Below are 17,010 nucleotides of genomic sequence, written 5' to 3' on the forward strand. Positions count from 1 at the left end.
GATGTTGAGACATTTTTTTAATAATTTAATAATTTTTAAATTATTAATTATTGGAAATATTCATTTCTAGAATGAACATTCATTCACAATCATAATACTTTCAATTTAACAGACTGAAAGATAATTCAATAGTTTCTAATTTCCTTAAATGAGATTATTATAAAGCTATTCGAAACAAATGTCCTTAATATCTTTAATTTGATTTCAATCCCAATATTTCTCATTATTATTATTCAATTATCATAATCAAACATTCACACGATTATTATCAAATTTCCTGTCAACTGCCATTTTTCATCTAAAAAAAAACGTCAAAATGCACAAAAAGACTCTCATCTTGGGCGTTGCTTTATTGCTCTTCGCCTTGTTCGCTGTTGTAGCAAGAGCTGCCGAAGAACCAGAATTCGAAATGACAGATGCCCTCGACAGATTAACTTCTGGCATGGATTGTGCCAATGAAGAAGAAGCTTTGGCTGATTCCTTGGTTGAATCTTTCATCAGATCATCAGGTGGTAGAAGCAGTGGTGGTTCCAGAGGTGGTTCCAGAGGTGGTTCTAGAGGAAGCTCCAGAGGATCATCAAGAGGAGGTTCCAGAGGTGGTTCCAGAGGATCATCATCTAGAGGATCATCAAGAGGTGGTGGTAGAAGAGGATCATCTTCTTCATCAAGAGGTAATGGAAGAAGAGGTGCTTCTTCATCATCAAGAGGTAATGGTAGAAGATCCAATGCTAATTCTGGTGGTGGAAGAAGAGGTGGAAACACTAGAGGAGGAAACAGAAGAGGAGGAAATACTAGAGGTGGAAACAGAGGTGGAAACAGAAGAGGTGGAAATACTAGAGGAGGTAATAGAAGAGGTGGAAATACTAGAGGACCATCTAGAACTAGACCATCTACTAGACCAACCAGACCATCAACCAGACCAACTACAAGACCAACAACTAGACCAACTACTAGACCAACTGCTCCAGTAGCTGCTAGACCAACTGTCAATACTCCTGCTGGTCCAGTCGGTTCAAAGATTGCTGCTGCCATTTCTTCTAGATATGGAAATGTTGCCAAGCCAGGTGGTTATTGTGCTAGAGCTGTCAGAACTGCTGTTGAAGGTAAGTGAATTGTTGGAGTTTTTGGAGTTTTAATTCTCTATTAATATTCGAATAATTCTAGCTGCTACTGGCAAGACCATTCAAAGAACTACCAGTGCTAAGGATTATGGTCCAAGTCTTGAAAAGGCTGGATTCAAGAAGGTTTCTGGTCCACCAAAGGTTGGTGATGTTGCCATCTTTGGATCTGTTCCTGGACATCCTCACGGAGTAAGTAGTTATGAAATATTTCACACCAACTAATCTTATTAATTATGCTAATGATGTTTCTTATATAGCATATGCAAGTATACACTGAAAAGGGATGGGTCAGTGATTTCAAACAAAGAGATCAATTCCCAGGTCAAGCTTACAGAAGTAGAAATGCTCAAATGACAACTTACAGATCTGAATAAATTTTTTGTCATTTTGTCCAACAAATTCTCATAATTTATTGTAAAAACAATTCAATTATGAGGACTACAGTTTAATATTTACAACGGTCGAATATTTACTTTGAAGTTTGGTGGAATCAAATCTTTTTACCTTTTTGAGATGTTTCAATAATCTCAAATTCGGATATCATTTGAGAAATCATTGAATCAAATGTTTTGGAATTATGTTTCGTTTGTTCATGAGATAACAGTTCAGTCTTGACAGCATCAAGCTTTGCTTCCACTTCTTTCCATTCCTTTGAAAATATTGAGGTAACAGAGGTCTTGTAGCTTTCGGCAATTGCTTTGGCAAGCTGCTCCACCAAATCATCATTGGTCATGAGATCTTTCCTTACATCCATTGGTATTTCAAGTTGCAAACCTGGCATTCCCAATAAGATAGATTGATGACTAATTGTTGTTACAGTATTATCTCCCCTAATTGATAATTTCATTAATATTCGATTGTGCAAGTTTCAGTAACTTACCAATAACCACTAAGATAAGGATCTCTATCAATGGTCAACTTGAATCCAGAATATTTCTTTTTACAAGTGCTAACTGCCTTTTGCATTCGATCACAAAAATCCTTCTTTACCTTTTCAGCAAGTTTTTGATCCTTCCACAAAGCCATCATTGGAGCTATTCCAATATCAATATTTCTATCGGCCTTTCTATTGATTTTACCATGAATATCAACATGAAGAGTTGGAAATCCATCGTACTGTTTCTTGAGTTTATGAAGGAAACGATGGAATGGTGAGCTCATAAATTGTGAAGCAACCAGATAGTTTGGATCCAAATTACTTTTATCCTAATCTCGTGAATTGCTAAATATTCCACACAACAAATATGAAAACAAACCTTTGGTTTTGCTGTCTTTGGATTCCAAATCACAAAACTTGCCTCAATTCCCAAATACTTTTTAATCTTTAATGAGAGAAGGAGACAAATCTCATTCGTGTACAATTCCTTGGAATGAACTCGTTCGGAATCTTGTGATTCCTCTCCTCCTCTATAAACCTGCAAGCCATGAGGTGCAGAAAACAAGATAGGACCAGCCAAATGTTCAATATGAGAAACATAAGATCCATTTCCAGATGATTCTGATTGGATACTATACAAATCTTCTTCTGGTGTTGTGAGCTTGCCTGTCTTTGATTTAGTTTCTAATGTTGTTGATTGTTTCCCCAAAGTAGTAGTAGTAGTAGATGAAGAAGATGAAGAGGTTTTATTTACATGATCATGATGATGATGATGAGATTTTTGGTTTTGATACAATCTTAGTAGCATCCGATACGGATGATGAATCTGAATTTAATGCTGTGGTTTTTTTAATACTACTAATTCCCGTTGTTGTTTTCTTAATGGATCCGATTGAAGATGTTGTACTCTTTGTTTTTCCCTCTGATGATGAAGCACAACTTTTGAGTGTTGGCCTTAATACGGTTGATTTTTTCATTTTTTAAAAAAGATCGTAAACTTAAAGTTCATCATCACCCGATCATTCATCATCATATTCAAACACTTTTATAAAGAGATTTATAACTAATAATTAACAATCATCTTCATCATCGGGAGAAATGGAATTCCAGCAAGCATTACCATAAAAATCTCTCTTCTCAATATAAAGAGATTGTTGACTCACCTCTGCTAGTCTTGAATAGATTTCAGATAAGGCAAAACAAAGAACCATTCTACTTTCTTGTTCACCTATATGATTGAGTAAGTGTTCAATTTTTGAGGCATAGATTGAAAACACAACCAAAATCCTCTCATCACTCTCCAAGCCCGTCGCTGTATTGTTAATAACAGCTGTAATAATATTTGAGAGTGAATGTGGATAGGTCAGAATATTTGATAGGGAGCTAATAATTGGTCTAATCATTTCAAATGCAAACAGTTTCAATGTATCACAAATTATCTTCTCTTCCTTACTATCTTGAGCAGTCATTTCGCTAATGTACTGAATAAGATTTGAAAGGCAATAGATTTTATCTTCCCTGTCACTAATTCTTCCATTGACCAATATTGAAATTTTCAATACATCACATCTTTCCTTTCCAAATATCAAACCATTAATATAATCATCAAGATCCATTGGAGTTTGGGGTGTATTTAGCACGTTTAAAACATGTCTTAAAGTTTGGAGCCTTTCTTGTTTGTAATAATAGGACCTCATGATTTCCTTTTCAACAAGGTCAATAACAAATTCTAATTTAATGTTATTCATGAGAAGAGATGCAACAAATGGCTCTATTTCATCATTAGGAATAACTTTCACAAAATCTGTAATGAACGAGAAGTATGTTTGGTCATTTGGGCAAATAGTAGAGTAAAACGAAAGATTTTTCATTGATTCCATAACAAGTTCCTCTCTACACAGTATCGTTTTTGCAAAATAAGAGAGATAGAGTTGAGATAAACCATCAATCCAGTACTTTTCATTTTCAAAGTATTCGACATCGAGTTGCTTTGAATTATAAGCAACTTCAACACCCCCAATATTTCTAAAAGTATTATAAACGCTCTTCAGTTCATTCCAAATATTGTCATTCTTTGGACTATTCTCCAATATTGTTGAATAGATTTCGTAATTGTGCATTATTTGTTTGTTTCGTTCTCCCTTAATGTTCTTGATGGACATTGAAAAAAACACCAAAGCAAGAGCTTCCCTTAGTCTTTGTTTTTGAAATAATGCAAATGATTGTTCATTCACTCTCTGTTCAAATGTTACACTGCCCTGAAGAAACTCTGTATGTAATGCGAGAGTAGGATGTTCAATAATGCACTGACATATTATTAAGGCAGTTTGATCATCTGTGTTATCAACGGCATTTTCGGCCTGTACAGAGTAATCCTTAATATGTAATGATACTCTTTCTGACATTTTTTTTGTTGCAATTGTATTAATTTCTCAGAAATGAGTAGTAGCCTCCTAAGAGATGATTTCAGTCCTCTCACATATACTTTATACTATCCAGAGTTTCATCTACTCACCAGTCCTCAATTTTCTATTACACAGAAATTGTTAAGAGTTTAATAAGTAAATGTTTTGGTATAGAAAACCTTCCATCAATATCAAGACTACAATGATCACCACTCGTAGAACCTTAGGAAGTTCAATTCTATTAAGGAGTGATATAATTTGTGTGTCCAGAATCCATGGTGTTTGGAGGTTTGGATCAATTTCTAAATTTACTACTTTCTAAAAATATTACACAACTTGTGAATTAATTTTCAATCAATCTGAAACAAATTCAAAAATACTAAAAAAAAACAAACAATATATGAATAGTTTCGATAATTTATTGTTGACAGATGATCTCTTGAGAGGAATATATGGCTATGGTTTTGAAACCATGAGTTCTATCCAACAAGAAATATTAAATCCACAACAACAACAAACACAACCATCACAACAACAACCATCAAACAGTTCAATGATCGTTCAAGGTCGATCAGGAGAGGGCAAAACCATTGGATTAATTATTAAAGTATTGAAAACAGTTGATTTTCAAAAGGATGATGATGATAATGGTGTAGAATTGCAAGGTTTAATTCTTGTTCCGAATGAATATTTAGGAAAACAAATAACCAAAGCCATGATTTACTTGGGTGAATATATTAGAAATGCAACAATTTCTGATAATGTGAATGAAAATCCGAGAATTCTCATAACCACTCCATCAATAGTCATTGAAAAGAAGATTAATGTATCCAAATTGAAAATTCTAGCATGTGATGAAATGAATGTCATGTTACAAATTGGATCACCAACTAGAAGATGTATTAAGAGAATTTTACAACAAATTCCAAACGAAACTGAAATTATTTGTGTTGGTTCAAGTAAATTGCCACCAGAATGTTATATACATGATCAGCATTTGAAACATTCACGTATCATTCAACAAGATAGTGAATTGGGAAGAAATATTTCTGAAAGTTTTGTTTATTGTCCAAAATTGGAGCAAAAACTTGCAACATTGAAGGAACGTGTCAACACTACTTTTCCATCCAATGTAATATTTTGTAATAATTCTAAAAACAAGGAGAAATTAGAAGAGATTTTAACACAAAGTGACATACTTCCCTCCATTACAATAACACCAATGGATAGATTATTTCCATACTTTGATACCGTTGTTGGAATTCATGATGATTGGTATGGAATTGATATGCATTCATGTGAATTTATTGTTCATTTTGATGTGATTTGTGATGCAGCACTGAGTAGAATAAGAACTGGAAGAAGTGGAAGATTTGGTAGAGTAGGAAAAGGTCTGTATCTTCCTTCAACATTGGATGAGCTTGATTTTGTGTGTGAATTATTGCTTGGATCTGCCAAATGTAAATATCAGAGAATAATGATGAAAAATTTACATTATTCAGATATTATGATCCATTGTGATAATTAATTGACATTCAATGTTATGTATCCTTACAATTTTGACTCGAAATAAATATGTACTGGATTGCAAAAAGTTTTGTTGTCTGTCAACTAAAAATAAACGTGGTAAAGAATCGAACGAATTTTCCAAACAACAAAAAAAATGAAAGAACGCACTTCACACCAAGAGAATAAAAGAAAAAGAACCAATCCAGAGGATGATCATCAATATGAGAGTTGGCTTAACGGAAATTTTGATCATTCCATTCGCTCGGAAATAATTGAAACTTATGAATTAGATGAGAACACTCTAGTGATTAACCATTTTGGAATTTCGAGAGAGGAAATAATGAAAAGGTTATTACATCAACAAGTTGTCAAACCACTAAAGGTGAGGAAAATTCATTCCTCAGAATTATCTTCAGAGAAACAAGAAGAAAAAACTCAAGTGGAAGAAATATTAACAAAGTTGACTGACCTCAATAGTGATATATGGTTGGAAATTTACGCATTCATTGGTGTTGAGAATGTACTTGTGAATGAAATATTCCTACTTAATAAGGAAATGATGAGCAACCTATATTGGAATCCTTCATTTTGGTATTCGATTGTTGGAAGAATGTGGAATGGAAATTTGAATCAATTACCAATTCTATATGATTATGAATTCGTGAGGAAGTATTGCATTTTCAAGTCGAAACGTTTCTTGGAGCAATTACAAAAGCAAACTTACTATACGAAAGGTCAAGTTTTTCATAGTGTAATTTCAGATCTACAATCAATTCCAATATTTTCTTCAGATATGAAGGATGTTTGTTTCGTTCAAAAAGTTCTCAATGGAAACTTGAACTATTTTCACGTAAGAACGGTCCGTGCAGATTTCGTCGCCAGTATTAATGTAATATTTGATATTTTCCTAAAAGAAAAGCTTTCACACCTCAGTTTGCATGTGATACTTAATGGATCTTGCCATGTTGAATCGACACTTGTGGCAATCTATAATGGTGAGCAAATTCCAATTATCAAAAAAGCAAAATGTGTAAAGAAGGGAATTAAAGAATTGGTAAGAGTGTTGGGGATTGATGAGAGCGAAATATTCTCACATCTGGGTTTTGAATCTCATAGGTTTGAAAGATTGAAATTTGGAGCATTGATGCAAGATGAGTATTTCTTGTGGTTTTGTAATTCTATCCTTGAGTATGTTCCTATTCCAATAGAGCATGCTTATGGATTGGTTGATTATTCGAATGATCCAAACTATGGTGTTGATGATGAGAGAAATGAGAAAATTGAGGAATACTATCAATTGAAAAACTTTCTCTGTATTCAATAATTGTGTGAAATAATTTCGTTACAAATATTCCAAATAATAATAATATACAATTTCTAAATATACAATGGTAACGATTTGATTTCTTCCTATTAAACAGTTTTTTGATAAAAGTCATCCTTTCCATTATCATTCTTATTCCATCCAATAACTGTCGATTTAGATTCGGTAGGTAGCACAAGTCCCTCAATGTTAGTATCGACTGGAACATCCAATCCAAGAATCTTTCTAGCTTGCTCTGCAGTTGCTACTGGTCTTTCGTTTTCCTCACATAATTGAGCTAAATGCTCAACGAGTTGTCTATTATTTTTGGCAATTACTCTTCTCTTGATAAGGAAACTGTCCTCAAATCCTGTTCTTGGATGTCCTCCCAATTCCAATGTAATTTTCTGGAATTCAGTATGATTCCATCCTACACCAACACCACACCACGTGTAATTTCCTGGTCCAAATAGGCTGTCACATTCTGAAATTAAAAACTTGATAAGAGAGGGTCTACCAGGCATGGCCATATAACCTCCAAATACGAACATTAATCGGACTGGGCCTTGAATCCACCCAAGCTTGTACATCATGTGAGTTCTATACAGCATGGAGGCATCAAAGATGGCAACATCAGGTCTGACACCATTCTGCTTGAATACCTTAATAATTTGTTCAAGATCTTCATTAGTATTCCAATAAATGTCTGTACTCTTTCTAGAAGGTAACTATTTAAAACAAATAATACCACCATTGATTAATAAACTCCAAAATAATTATTAAAAAACTTACAAAATTAACAGAACCAGGAGTCCAAGATCCCATCTCTGGTTTCTTATCCAAAGTGAAACATTTCACTCTCTCCTCCAAGTTTGGCCAATAATTTCCAGTAGAAAATTGTAAAATCATATCAGGACAATCTCTCCTCACTCCTTCCAATACTCTTTCATAATATTCAGCCTTACATGTTGGTTTTCCTTCATCATCCCTCACATGAACATGAATCATTCGAGCACCAGCCTCAAATACCTCACAAGCATCATGAACAATCTCTTCAGGTGTAATCGGAACATTCATGTGTTTATTCTTTGTTGGTACATCACCCGTTAATGCTGCTGTAATCACTGCAGGAAGTTTGGAATAATTTCTTTTCAAATTCTTATCCAAATCATCATTAAGAGAAAATTTAATTGATGATGACGATGAAGATGACGGAATGGATAACAACCAATGAGAATTGATCTTTTTCAAAGGTGAGCAAATTACCCTCCTACTGATATTGATCATTTTTTTTTGTATTTTTTTATTTTTAAAATCAATTTCGTGTTCTTCACAAGTTCATAGTTATATTAAATAGTGTTACAATACTGCAAGATTATACAATTTAATAGAAAATTACGTGTCCAACTCCATCTTTATTGGTTCTAATAAGAATCTGATGACTTGCTATCCTTTTGCTTTGTTTACAATTTTCTTCAGAAAAAAATGAAAAGATTTGGAGGAGGGATTGTTGCAGCTGGCTTACTGAAGAGTAATACTCTCACCTCAGCTAGGAATTGTAGAATGAAGAGTTTCGGAAAAAAGTCAAATAATATTATTAACAATAATAATGAATTGATGATGATGGCGAATAATTTCCAAAGACAATCATTTCATTCTTCATTGTCTCATCATTATGCTAATCAAATATCCGATCAAATCAATGATGATCAAATGATAAAGAAAAATGGAAAAATTAAAATGATGGCCGAGATGATGTTGAATAAGAAGGGACAATTGAATGAAATGCTGGGAGTTAAAATTACAAAATTGAATATGGTGTTGAAGGAGGATCGATCAAATATTGATGAATTGTTTGTGGAAATGTCCATGAAATTGAGTGATGTTCATATGAATGCTATTGGATTGGTTCATGGAGGTTCATTTGCAACATTGTGTGATACTGCTATTGGAACTGGTGCCTTGATTTTTGCAACACAATATTTGAAGGGAAGTGGAATGGTTGTATTGGATAATTTTAATCAATTCTTGAAGAGTGCAAGTGTTGGTGATGAGCTTGTGGTTGTGGCAAAGCCATTGCATTTGGGAAAGTCGACACAATCATGGGAAGCTACTGTTTATTTGGGAAGCCCACCGAATGGTAAAAAGATTGCTCTTTCAAGATCTACAATTTTGAATAAGGTAACCAGTGAGAGTGCTCAACAAAGCGAGACAGCAACATCCAATAGCAATGCTTCCAAAAAGTTGACACCTGAAAATTTAAACAAACTTGGAAAGAATTTCAATATTGAAACCATGAGCAAGCAAGAAATTGCTGCCAAGTTTGACAAACATAGTGAGCAGTGGGAATTTCTTACCTCAGTCTCTGATTATCAAAAGAATATGATTAGTTGGGTTGTCAATGAGTTGAAGCAATATGCTGATCAACAATTATCTTCTCCTCAATTCGCGAATGAAACATTCAAAGTTCTTGATTTGGCAACAGGAAATGGTCTTATTGGAAGATCAATTAATAATATAATTAGTCCACGTGTAAAGAAATTGGAAATGACTGGTCTCGATCTCTCACAAGGAATGCTTAAAAAAGCAAAGGAATGGAATATTTACTCAAATTTATTTGTTCATGATTTGGATCAACCAATTAACAATCTCTCAACCAATGAATCATTCGATTTTATCACTTGCTTTGCAGTTAGTGAAATGTTAACAGATGTTGATAAGGTATTGCTGAGTGAAGTATCACGTCTCTTATCAAGGAAACCTCATGCTCAGTGCTGGATTTCCTTCCAACTCAAAGATGAAGATGCCATTGCAACCGATCACCAAGGAATGAGAACCTATAATCTCTCTCAATTAAGCTTCCATGCTACAACAAAATAATTTGAAAATCCTCTCTCACTCAATCATTCCAAATGCATACTATCTTCCTTCGACAGATTCCAACATTAGCACAGCTCAACGTGTTCCCTATATCATTGTAAAGTGTACTCACAATTAATATAATTTAATGTAAATATTTTATTCATTTTTTTGAACCAAAACCTAAAAGAATTGTCTGTCATGATTGACCAATGCATGAACAATACTAACACAGCAAGTGGGATTACAACAAGTGACAAAACTTTCACGGAGATGTCCAATTCGTAGAGTAGAATTGGAGAGGCTTATGAACAGCTGATCTTGGTCCAAATCATACTCCTGATTAACTTGACATTATTCCCAGCATGATGTCCAAAATCGAGTTGAGTAAAATTTGACAACCAAAATCTCAACTTGTTGTAATTCTTTTTTCAAACCAACCAACCAAAAACCACACACCCTATTACAACTTCATGATGACCTTTCCAAGTTGACCCTTTTTAATCTCATTGTAAAATGCATTCCAATTATTGAATTGACACGTTTGACGAAAAAGTTCCAAAAGGCAACAATTTTCACCAAAAAAGTTCCAATCGTGCAACTTTCATAAAAATAAAAACAAAAAAAATGCAACAACACATTTCAACTGCTGCCGTTTCCTCCTCATCACCAGCATCAGCAAATACATCTTCATTGAGTGGTGGTTTGAATCAGCTGCAGGGAGCCACCGGTGTTATGGGTGTTATGGGAAGGAGGCTATCTCTGAAAAGTTGTTCATCGGACTCGTCGAATAATAGATTTTCGCAACAATTGGAGACGGAAGAAAAGGACAAGATTGAAAAATGGAAAGATAATTTGGAACACGAAAATCATATTTGTCCAATAAGTCATACATTGATGGTTGATCCTGTTGTTTTGGCTGATAGTGGAATTACGTATGAGAGAAGTTCGATTGAAAAGTGGTTGGAAAAGAGTAGAACTTGTCCGATTAGTAAGAAACGACTTGCTGGCAATGTGAATCAACTGATTCCTAATTATAGTACGAAGAATTTGATAGAGCAGGCTAAGGAAAAGTATTGTAACAAGTTGATTGGCTTGTTGGAACAAAAGTTGGAGGACAAGAAAGGGATTGCTGATTGTCTTGATTTGATTGATAGTGATCTGTTGATTTATGTAGATAAGAATGAGAAGAGAACCATGTGGGAAAAGATCATGCTCATCAAGTTGAGAATGATGGTTCTGAAACGTGATTTGGAAATGTCGGGAAATCTTGATGAATGGTTCAACAAGTTGGAATATGAATTGTTGGAATCGACACATTTGATCATTAGAGAGGATTCATCAGCAATTTTTTCATTCGATAGTCATCAATTTAAATCTGTTAAACATATGCTTGATCAATTAGAAACCAAATATGATACTACTCATGCACTGGCCTACCAACAAATTAAGAAACATCTCGATGAGGAGAATAAGAAACGAGAGGAATTTGAATACCGATACAGAATGAAACAATTCCAAAAAGCCAAACAAAAGGAGGAACGAAAAGTAAGGAGAGAAAGAGAGGCTGCCCTTCAAACAGCCAACAATGCTCAATCTGCCACAGAGGAACTTTCCACAACCCAATGGTTAGCTATGGGAGCAGGAATTTTAGGTGCTGGTGCTCTGATTGCTGTTGGATTATTCTCTGCATTTAGCTCAGCATCTGGAAGAAATGATAGGAGAAAGTAGAGATTTTGTAAATAACAATTCATTGTAAATAATAGAAAAGGAAAATTGTAAATAATATATTGATCTAACTTGAAAGTGTATAATAAAATACTATATTTTGGAAAGTTAAATCACATCCAAGATGAATTAATGTTAAGGAAAGCTTCAATCCTTAACATCAATTTCAATTCACTTAATAATGGATTCTCTCATTCTGAATATTCTCCACATTCAAAATAATCCAATTAAAATTATTTAAAGGAAATATCCACCAAAAAGCAATTCCTAGCCAACTTGAATAACTTGTTACAAAACCATGATAAATACGCTCCAGAAGGAGGATATTTAAAGACGAGAATTCTCTCTTGTTCAGAGCAGTACAATTCCCCTCTCTTACTATCATAATGAATAATTGATTTCACCTTATTATCAAAATGAATCAGTGATGAACTATTCATTGAGCTTGTGAACGTTCGTTCAATTATATTGTATAGACTCCTATAAATAAATTTGTTCTTTTCCAATAACTCTGTAATGTGACTAATCCTGCAATGACATCCTCTAATATCCCATTCATCAAAAGTAGTAAAGATTTTCAATGAATTTTCAATTGTGAAAAATTGATTATCTTTTGGAAAGTTCTTGTGAAATGCTCTAATGTAGGTGTATCTTGCATTATCAGCAAAAGTAATATAGAAATAGTCCTTAGTGGCATAAAACGAAAAAATTCCAAATGATTGTGGAATGTTATTGAAATCGAACACACCCAACAATTTGCCACTATCAAAATCAAACACACCCACCTGCCCTCTCGGTTTTCCATTAATATTAAACATGGAATAAACTCTTCCTTCTCCATCACACGAAAGAGAATGACTAAACTCTACCGAAACACTCTGCTTTTCACTCACAACTCTCCAACTAGCCAATCGATATGAAGAATTTAAACTTCTTCCCAATGGAATTTTAGTCATAATTCTTTTCATTTGATATTCGAGGAGGAGAATGGCTTCATCAGGTCTCGTTTCATCCACAGCAATACTAATAGCTCGGAATTGTGAGGATGATTGATCAATGTATTCCATCCATACGGAAACAGAGAATCCAATCACATATTTGAGAGAGCACGATATCAAATCGTAAATGTTAATCTTGTTATTTGTTTGATCAATGATGATTAATTCGTTCCGAGAGGAATTCACTTGAGCCTTCTCTGCGGAGCAATTTAATGTTTTGGAAAAGAAGAGTTGAAGTTGAAGTTGTTGTTGTTTGTACATTTTTCTTAAAGAATTAATTATATTAATATTATAATAGTATTGAAGTTGTCGGTCTCTGTACTAGAAACATTTCTAAATACGTTTTTTAATCATAATAAAGTCTTTAAAGTTTCATCAGTTACTTCAGATTCATTTGCTGATTTACTTGCTTTGAAGTAAATCACCTTACTTGTTGGTATCCTACATTGACTGTTCTCTAATAAATCCTAAATGTTCCAAATAATTATAATATGGTTAAGGTTCAAGAATAAAATATTGGGAAAGAGTTTGTGTTCTTGATTGTTATAACAATACAGATTGTGAAAATGTTGTGGTGGTGTTGAACTTTCTTATCCAAATAGTGGTCCATCGTATGTTAAATATACCAACCAGACGTCTTCCAATACCTTCCGTACTTATACCAGATTGTTTAATCAATGATGATTGTATTGAAAGTGGTTTATCATCAGGTAGAAGTGAATGTATCAATCAAGTTTGTTCTGTTAAAACTTGTGCATCCAATAGTGATTGTTACAGCTGATTGTGGAACAAATTCTTCATTTTCTGAATAAATCAATTGATTTCCATATTCTCCCAAGTGGATATTAGTGTATAATATCTTTGTGGATGTTTCTAGAAATATGTTATCACATCCTAACAAGATCAAGAAGTCAGATAATGATGGAGGATATGAGGAAGTGTTTAACCTTAGCTTGAAGTGATGTGTCTTATAGTATTCGAATAGCAACTTGTAGAGTTGTTTGATTTCAATCTTAAAACTGTATTTCTGAATTTGACCAATAGCAGTTGCAAGTGGAACCAATTAAATAATTTCGTTCATCAGAGTCATGTATTTAGGATGATATTTGTCATATCTGTCCACAAAGAATTTGGTAACATTTCATTGGAAAATGAGGCAGCAATTCGAGAGTTACATGAAAGAATTTCAGAATAGAAGTTCACCTCTCTTTGTGATAGATTCCAAATTTTGATTAACCTTTTCAATATAAATATCTATCAAGAGAGCTAGCAAAACACAAAATGCCATGATATTGAGAATGAGAATAGTCACAACTAGACATTTAGTGTTGGACATAGAAACTGAACCACAACATGCATTCACCTCAATACCTCCAGTTCCATCACGAGATGCATTGAAACGTTTTCTAATAGTAATTGTTGTGGGATTCGAAGAATGAGCAGGTGAAAAGGATGATGCTTTGGAAATTCTTCTTAATATCCATAAAAAGGAGGATTATGATTCTGGCCTACACCAATAAAATTCGAACTGAAGTTGAGAAAGGATACTCAAACCAATGATAGCAAAACATTGGCTTGTTTGATTCTCATTTGTTGTGTTGTTTGATGGTCTTGCCAGTTGTTATTTCATTGGTGACCTCGTTCAGTAGAGAAAAGCAAGAACGTGGCAAATTAGAAGAGCTCCTCTGGAAAGAATTGCAGAATTTTTGCAATATTAGTATTGGAAAGAGAATGACATTTCACCAATTCCACTTAAAATGATATCTCCTGAGTACTGCTGCTTGATGTTGAAATGAAGCTTTAGTGTAATTCAGGTAGTTGAGCATATCTTAATCTTGCAACAATACCAGTACCTGGTTTATGTTAAATGTTGGTATAAAGGTAGAATTAATTGTTTTAGGATATGAACAATTATGTTTCAAGCTAACATCATTATTGGATTTGTGCAATAATTGTAGGTGATGAGGTTGAAACTTTTCCCAAACTACTCTTGATGGTTGGTGGAGTATTTTGTTGTTGGTAATTTAAATTTTTGTTAACAATATCAACAACAACAACCTTGAAACAACAATCCAACAACAATTATTACGATTTTCACGAATAGATTCAAAAATGTTTAAACCTAGAGTGTCGAGTAATCACATATGGACTCTCACCAGTGAACTCTCATCATAATCTTCTTACAATAAATATAAGGTTTGGTGATGTTGTGCATGATGTTCCGTGTAGTTGTGTTGCTGTGGTTGGTCTCATCATATTTTTGAAAAAGAGGTATTTTTTATAAAATAATAAATAATTAAAATATGTGATGAAAACTGTAAATTACGATTTTATGAAAAAAATAACAAAATTAAAGCGTATTATCATATTCATATGTAGAATTATTTCGGAATGGTGTTAGTGGTGTTAGTGGTGTTGTGGAACAACGAACAGTAATTGTTATCATTGATAGGATTGCTACCATCCTTTAGTATTAAAACGTGATAGAATGTGTTCTTCAGTGTGTTGGTCATGTAATACCATCACGTTTCAAAAAACAAAAACAAAAAAATTCCTTTAAACATTGTTTGAACAATGCTTGCACCACAGAAACGAGTTAGTGATTTTGGAGATGGTGGACAAATAGATCAAGTTCAAGTTGAAGAAACCACACCAAATCTTATAACTTCCATCATACGATTGAAACAATTTCGCATCAAAGGACGATCATTTGAATTTCAAGAAGTGTTCGAAAATCCAAAAAGTGATACTTTGGTTTGTAAATGTTTGGGTGATGATGGACATGAATACGTTGTTAAAATTATTAAACTAATTGATGGAATATTTCCAAGTAATGATCCAAATGATACTTATTCAGATGGTTATCAAGTAGGAGAATGGAGATTTGCTGAAACTGTGAAACAGTTGTTCGATTCTAGTGTGGTAACTTATGAGGTTTCGGAACTAATTGGTGAAGAAATTGTACTTGTATCAGAATACAGAGGAATGGATATGAAAAAATATGGAAAGAACAAATCAGGAAAATTGTTTTTATGTGAAGCGATTCAAATTTTAATTAGAATTGCTAATGCATTATGCCAACTCTATAAGCATAATATAATTCATAGTGATATCAAACCTGCAAATATCTTTATTACTTTTGAGCCAACCAGTTATTCATTTGATGTCATTGATGCTACATTGGGTGATTTGGGAATAGCCAGAACTGTTTTATCAAAAGGTCAGCCAATTTATTCATCTAATATATTTTCTACTCCTGATACTGCACACACATACTTAACACAGCACGGAACATGTGGTTATATTGCACCAGAATGTTTTAAAGGAGAACAATGTTTATTAAGTGCTGTGAAAAAAAATGGCTTCGCATTTGAATTTGTTGATGAATTATTAAGAAAAGATAGAGAAATTGTATTGGAAGCAGTTAAACAAAATGGATATGCACTTGAATATGCTGATAGGTCATTTAGAAAAGATAGAGAAATTGTACTGGAAGCAGTTAAACAAAATGGACGTGCACTTGAATTTGTTGATGAATCATTAAGAAAAGATAGAGATATTGTATTGGAAGCAGTTAAACAAAATGTCTGGGCACTTGAATGTGCTGATGAATCATTAAGAAAAGATAGAGAAATTGTATTGGAAGTAGTTAAATGAGATGGACGCGAACTTTGCTATGTTGATAAGTTATTAAGAAAAGATAGAGAAATTGTATTGGAAGCAGTTAAACAAAATGGCTGGGCACTTGAACATGTTGATAAATCATTAAGAAAAGATAGAGAATTTGTATTGGAAGCAGTTAAACAAAATGGACGTGCACTTGAATATGCTGATGAATCATTGAGAAAAGATAGAGAATTTGTATTGGAAGCAGTTAAACAAAATGGACATGCATTTGAATATGTTGATAAATCATTAAGAAAAGATAGAGAATTTGTATTGAAAGCAGTTAAACAAAATGGATGTGTATTTGAATATGTTGATGAGTCATTAAGAGAAATTATATTAGAAGCTGTCGTTAATGCTGAAACACAGAAATTATGAAGTGTATCATTCATAAATATCAATTCTGCATAAAGTAAGACCCATCTAAAGCAATTCGTCGCCCAATTCTTTCAATTCTCTGGAGTGGATTGTTGCAAATAATAAGAAAAGATAGCACTCAATTTAAGTTCATCAACTGTTGTTAAACTGATATCAATTTCGAGTA

General features: G+C 33.5%; 10 protein-coding genes across 10 annotated transcripts; 6 read left to right on the forward strand and 4 right to left on the reverse strand.

The window, feature by feature from the left end:
* The first annotated feature begins 303 nt into the window (after positions 1-303).
* On the forward strand, positions 304-1,514 carry NAEGRDRAFT_78000 (uncharacterized protein). The gene is made up of 3 exons (XM_002682156.1): positions 304-1,103; positions 1,165-1,310; positions 1,379-1,514. The coding sequence occupies exons 1-3, from the start codon at positions 317-319 to the stop codon at positions 1,493-1,495; spliced, it is 1,050 nt and encodes a 349-aa protein (XP_002682202.1). The 5' UTR covers positions 304-316; the 3' UTR covers positions 1,496-1,514.
* Positions 1,515-1,611: 97 nt separating this feature from the next.
* On the reverse strand, positions 1,612-2,806 carry NAEGRDRAFT_62152 (uncharacterized protein; the record flags this gene model as incomplete). Its single annotated transcript, XM_002682342.1, has 3 exons — positions 1,612-1,951; positions 2,002-2,327; positions 2,378-2,806. 3 exons carry the CDS (start codon positions 2,804-2,806, stop codon positions 1,612-1,614), a joined length of 1,095 nt encoding a protein of 364 aa, XP_002682388.1.
* Positions 2,807-3,068: 262 nt separating this feature from the next.
* Positions 3,069-4,403, reverse strand: NAEGRDRAFT_62153 (uncharacterized protein; the record flags this gene model as incomplete). Its single annotated transcript, XM_002682343.1, has 1 exon — positions 3,069-4,403. The coding sequence occupies one exon, from the start codon at positions 4,401-4,403 to the stop codon at positions 3,069-3,071; it is 1,335 nt and encodes a 444-aa protein (XP_002682389.1).
* A 400-nt stretch (positions 4,404-4,803) lies between these two features.
* NAEGRDRAFT_62154 (uncharacterized protein) lies at positions 4,804-5,931 on the forward strand (the record flags this gene model as incomplete). Its single annotated transcript, XM_002682157.1, has 1 exon — positions 4,804-5,931. One exon carries the CDS (start codon positions 4,804-4,806, stop codon positions 5,929-5,931), a length of 1,128 nt encoding a protein of 375 aa, XP_002682203.1.
* A 135-nt stretch (positions 5,932-6,066) lies between these two features.
* NAEGRDRAFT_45611 (uncharacterized protein) lies at positions 6,067-7,236 on the forward strand (the record flags this gene model as incomplete). Its single annotated transcript, XM_002682158.1, has 1 exon — positions 6,067-7,236. The coding sequence occupies one exon, from the start codon at positions 6,067-6,069 to the stop codon at positions 7,234-7,236; it is 1,170 nt and encodes a 389-aa protein (XP_002682204.1).
* On the reverse strand, positions 7,212-8,502 carry NAEGRDRAFT_56687 (DUF849 domain-containing protein; the record flags this gene model as incomplete). Its single annotated transcript, XM_002682344.1, has 2 exons — positions 7,212-7,943; positions 8,008-8,502. The coding sequence occupies 2 exons, from the start codon at positions 8,500-8,502 to the stop codon at positions 7,326-7,328; spliced, it is 1,113 nt and encodes a 370-aa protein (XP_002682390.1). The 3' UTR covers positions 7,212-7,325.
* A 198-nt stretch (positions 8,503-8,700) lies between these two features.
* NAEGRDRAFT_78002 (uncharacterized protein) lies at positions 8,701-10,213 on the forward strand (the record flags this gene model as incomplete). The annotated part of the gene is made up of 1 exon (XM_002682159.1): positions 8,701-10,213. One exon carries the CDS (start codon positions 8,701-8,703, stop codon positions 10,093-10,095), a length of 1,395 nt encoding a protein of 464 aa, XP_002682205.1. The 3' UTR covers positions 10,096-10,213.
* Positions 10,214-10,701: 488 nt separating this feature from the next.
* NAEGRDRAFT_78003 (ubox domain-containing protein) lies at positions 10,702-11,906 on the forward strand (the record flags this gene model as incomplete). The annotated part of the gene is made up of 1 exon (XM_002682160.1): positions 10,702-11,906. The coding sequence occupies one exon, from the start codon at positions 10,702-10,704 to the stop codon at positions 11,803-11,805; it is 1,104 nt and encodes a 367-aa protein (XP_002682206.1). The 3' UTR covers positions 11,806-11,906.
* Positions 11,907-12,035: 129 nt separating this feature from the next.
* NAEGRDRAFT_62159 (uncharacterized protein) lies at positions 12,036-13,061 on the reverse strand (the record flags this gene model as incomplete). The annotated part of the gene is made up of 1 exon (XM_002682345.1): positions 12,036-13,061. One exon carries the CDS (start codon positions 13,059-13,061, stop codon positions 12,036-12,038), a length of 1,026 nt encoding a protein of 341 aa, XP_002682391.1.
* Positions 13,062-15,374: 2,313 nt separating this feature from the next.
* NAEGRDRAFT_62160 (uncharacterized protein) lies at positions 15,375-16,844 on the forward strand (the record flags this gene model as incomplete). Its single annotated transcript, XM_002682161.1, has 2 exons — positions 15,375-16,445; positions 16,488-16,844. 2 exons carry the CDS (start codon positions 15,375-15,377, stop codon positions 16,842-16,844), a joined length of 1,428 nt encoding a protein of 475 aa, XP_002682207.1.
* Positions 16,845-17,010: the final 166 nt, after the last annotated feature.

The sequence above is a fragment of the Naegleria gruberi genome (genome assembly GCF_000004985.1).
Source record: "Naegleria gruberi genomic scaffold NAEGRscaffold_3, whole genome shotgun sequence".
NCBI classification, from domain to species: Eukaryota; Heterolobosea; class Eutetramitea; order Acrasida; family Naegleriidae; genus Naegleria; species Naegleria gruberi.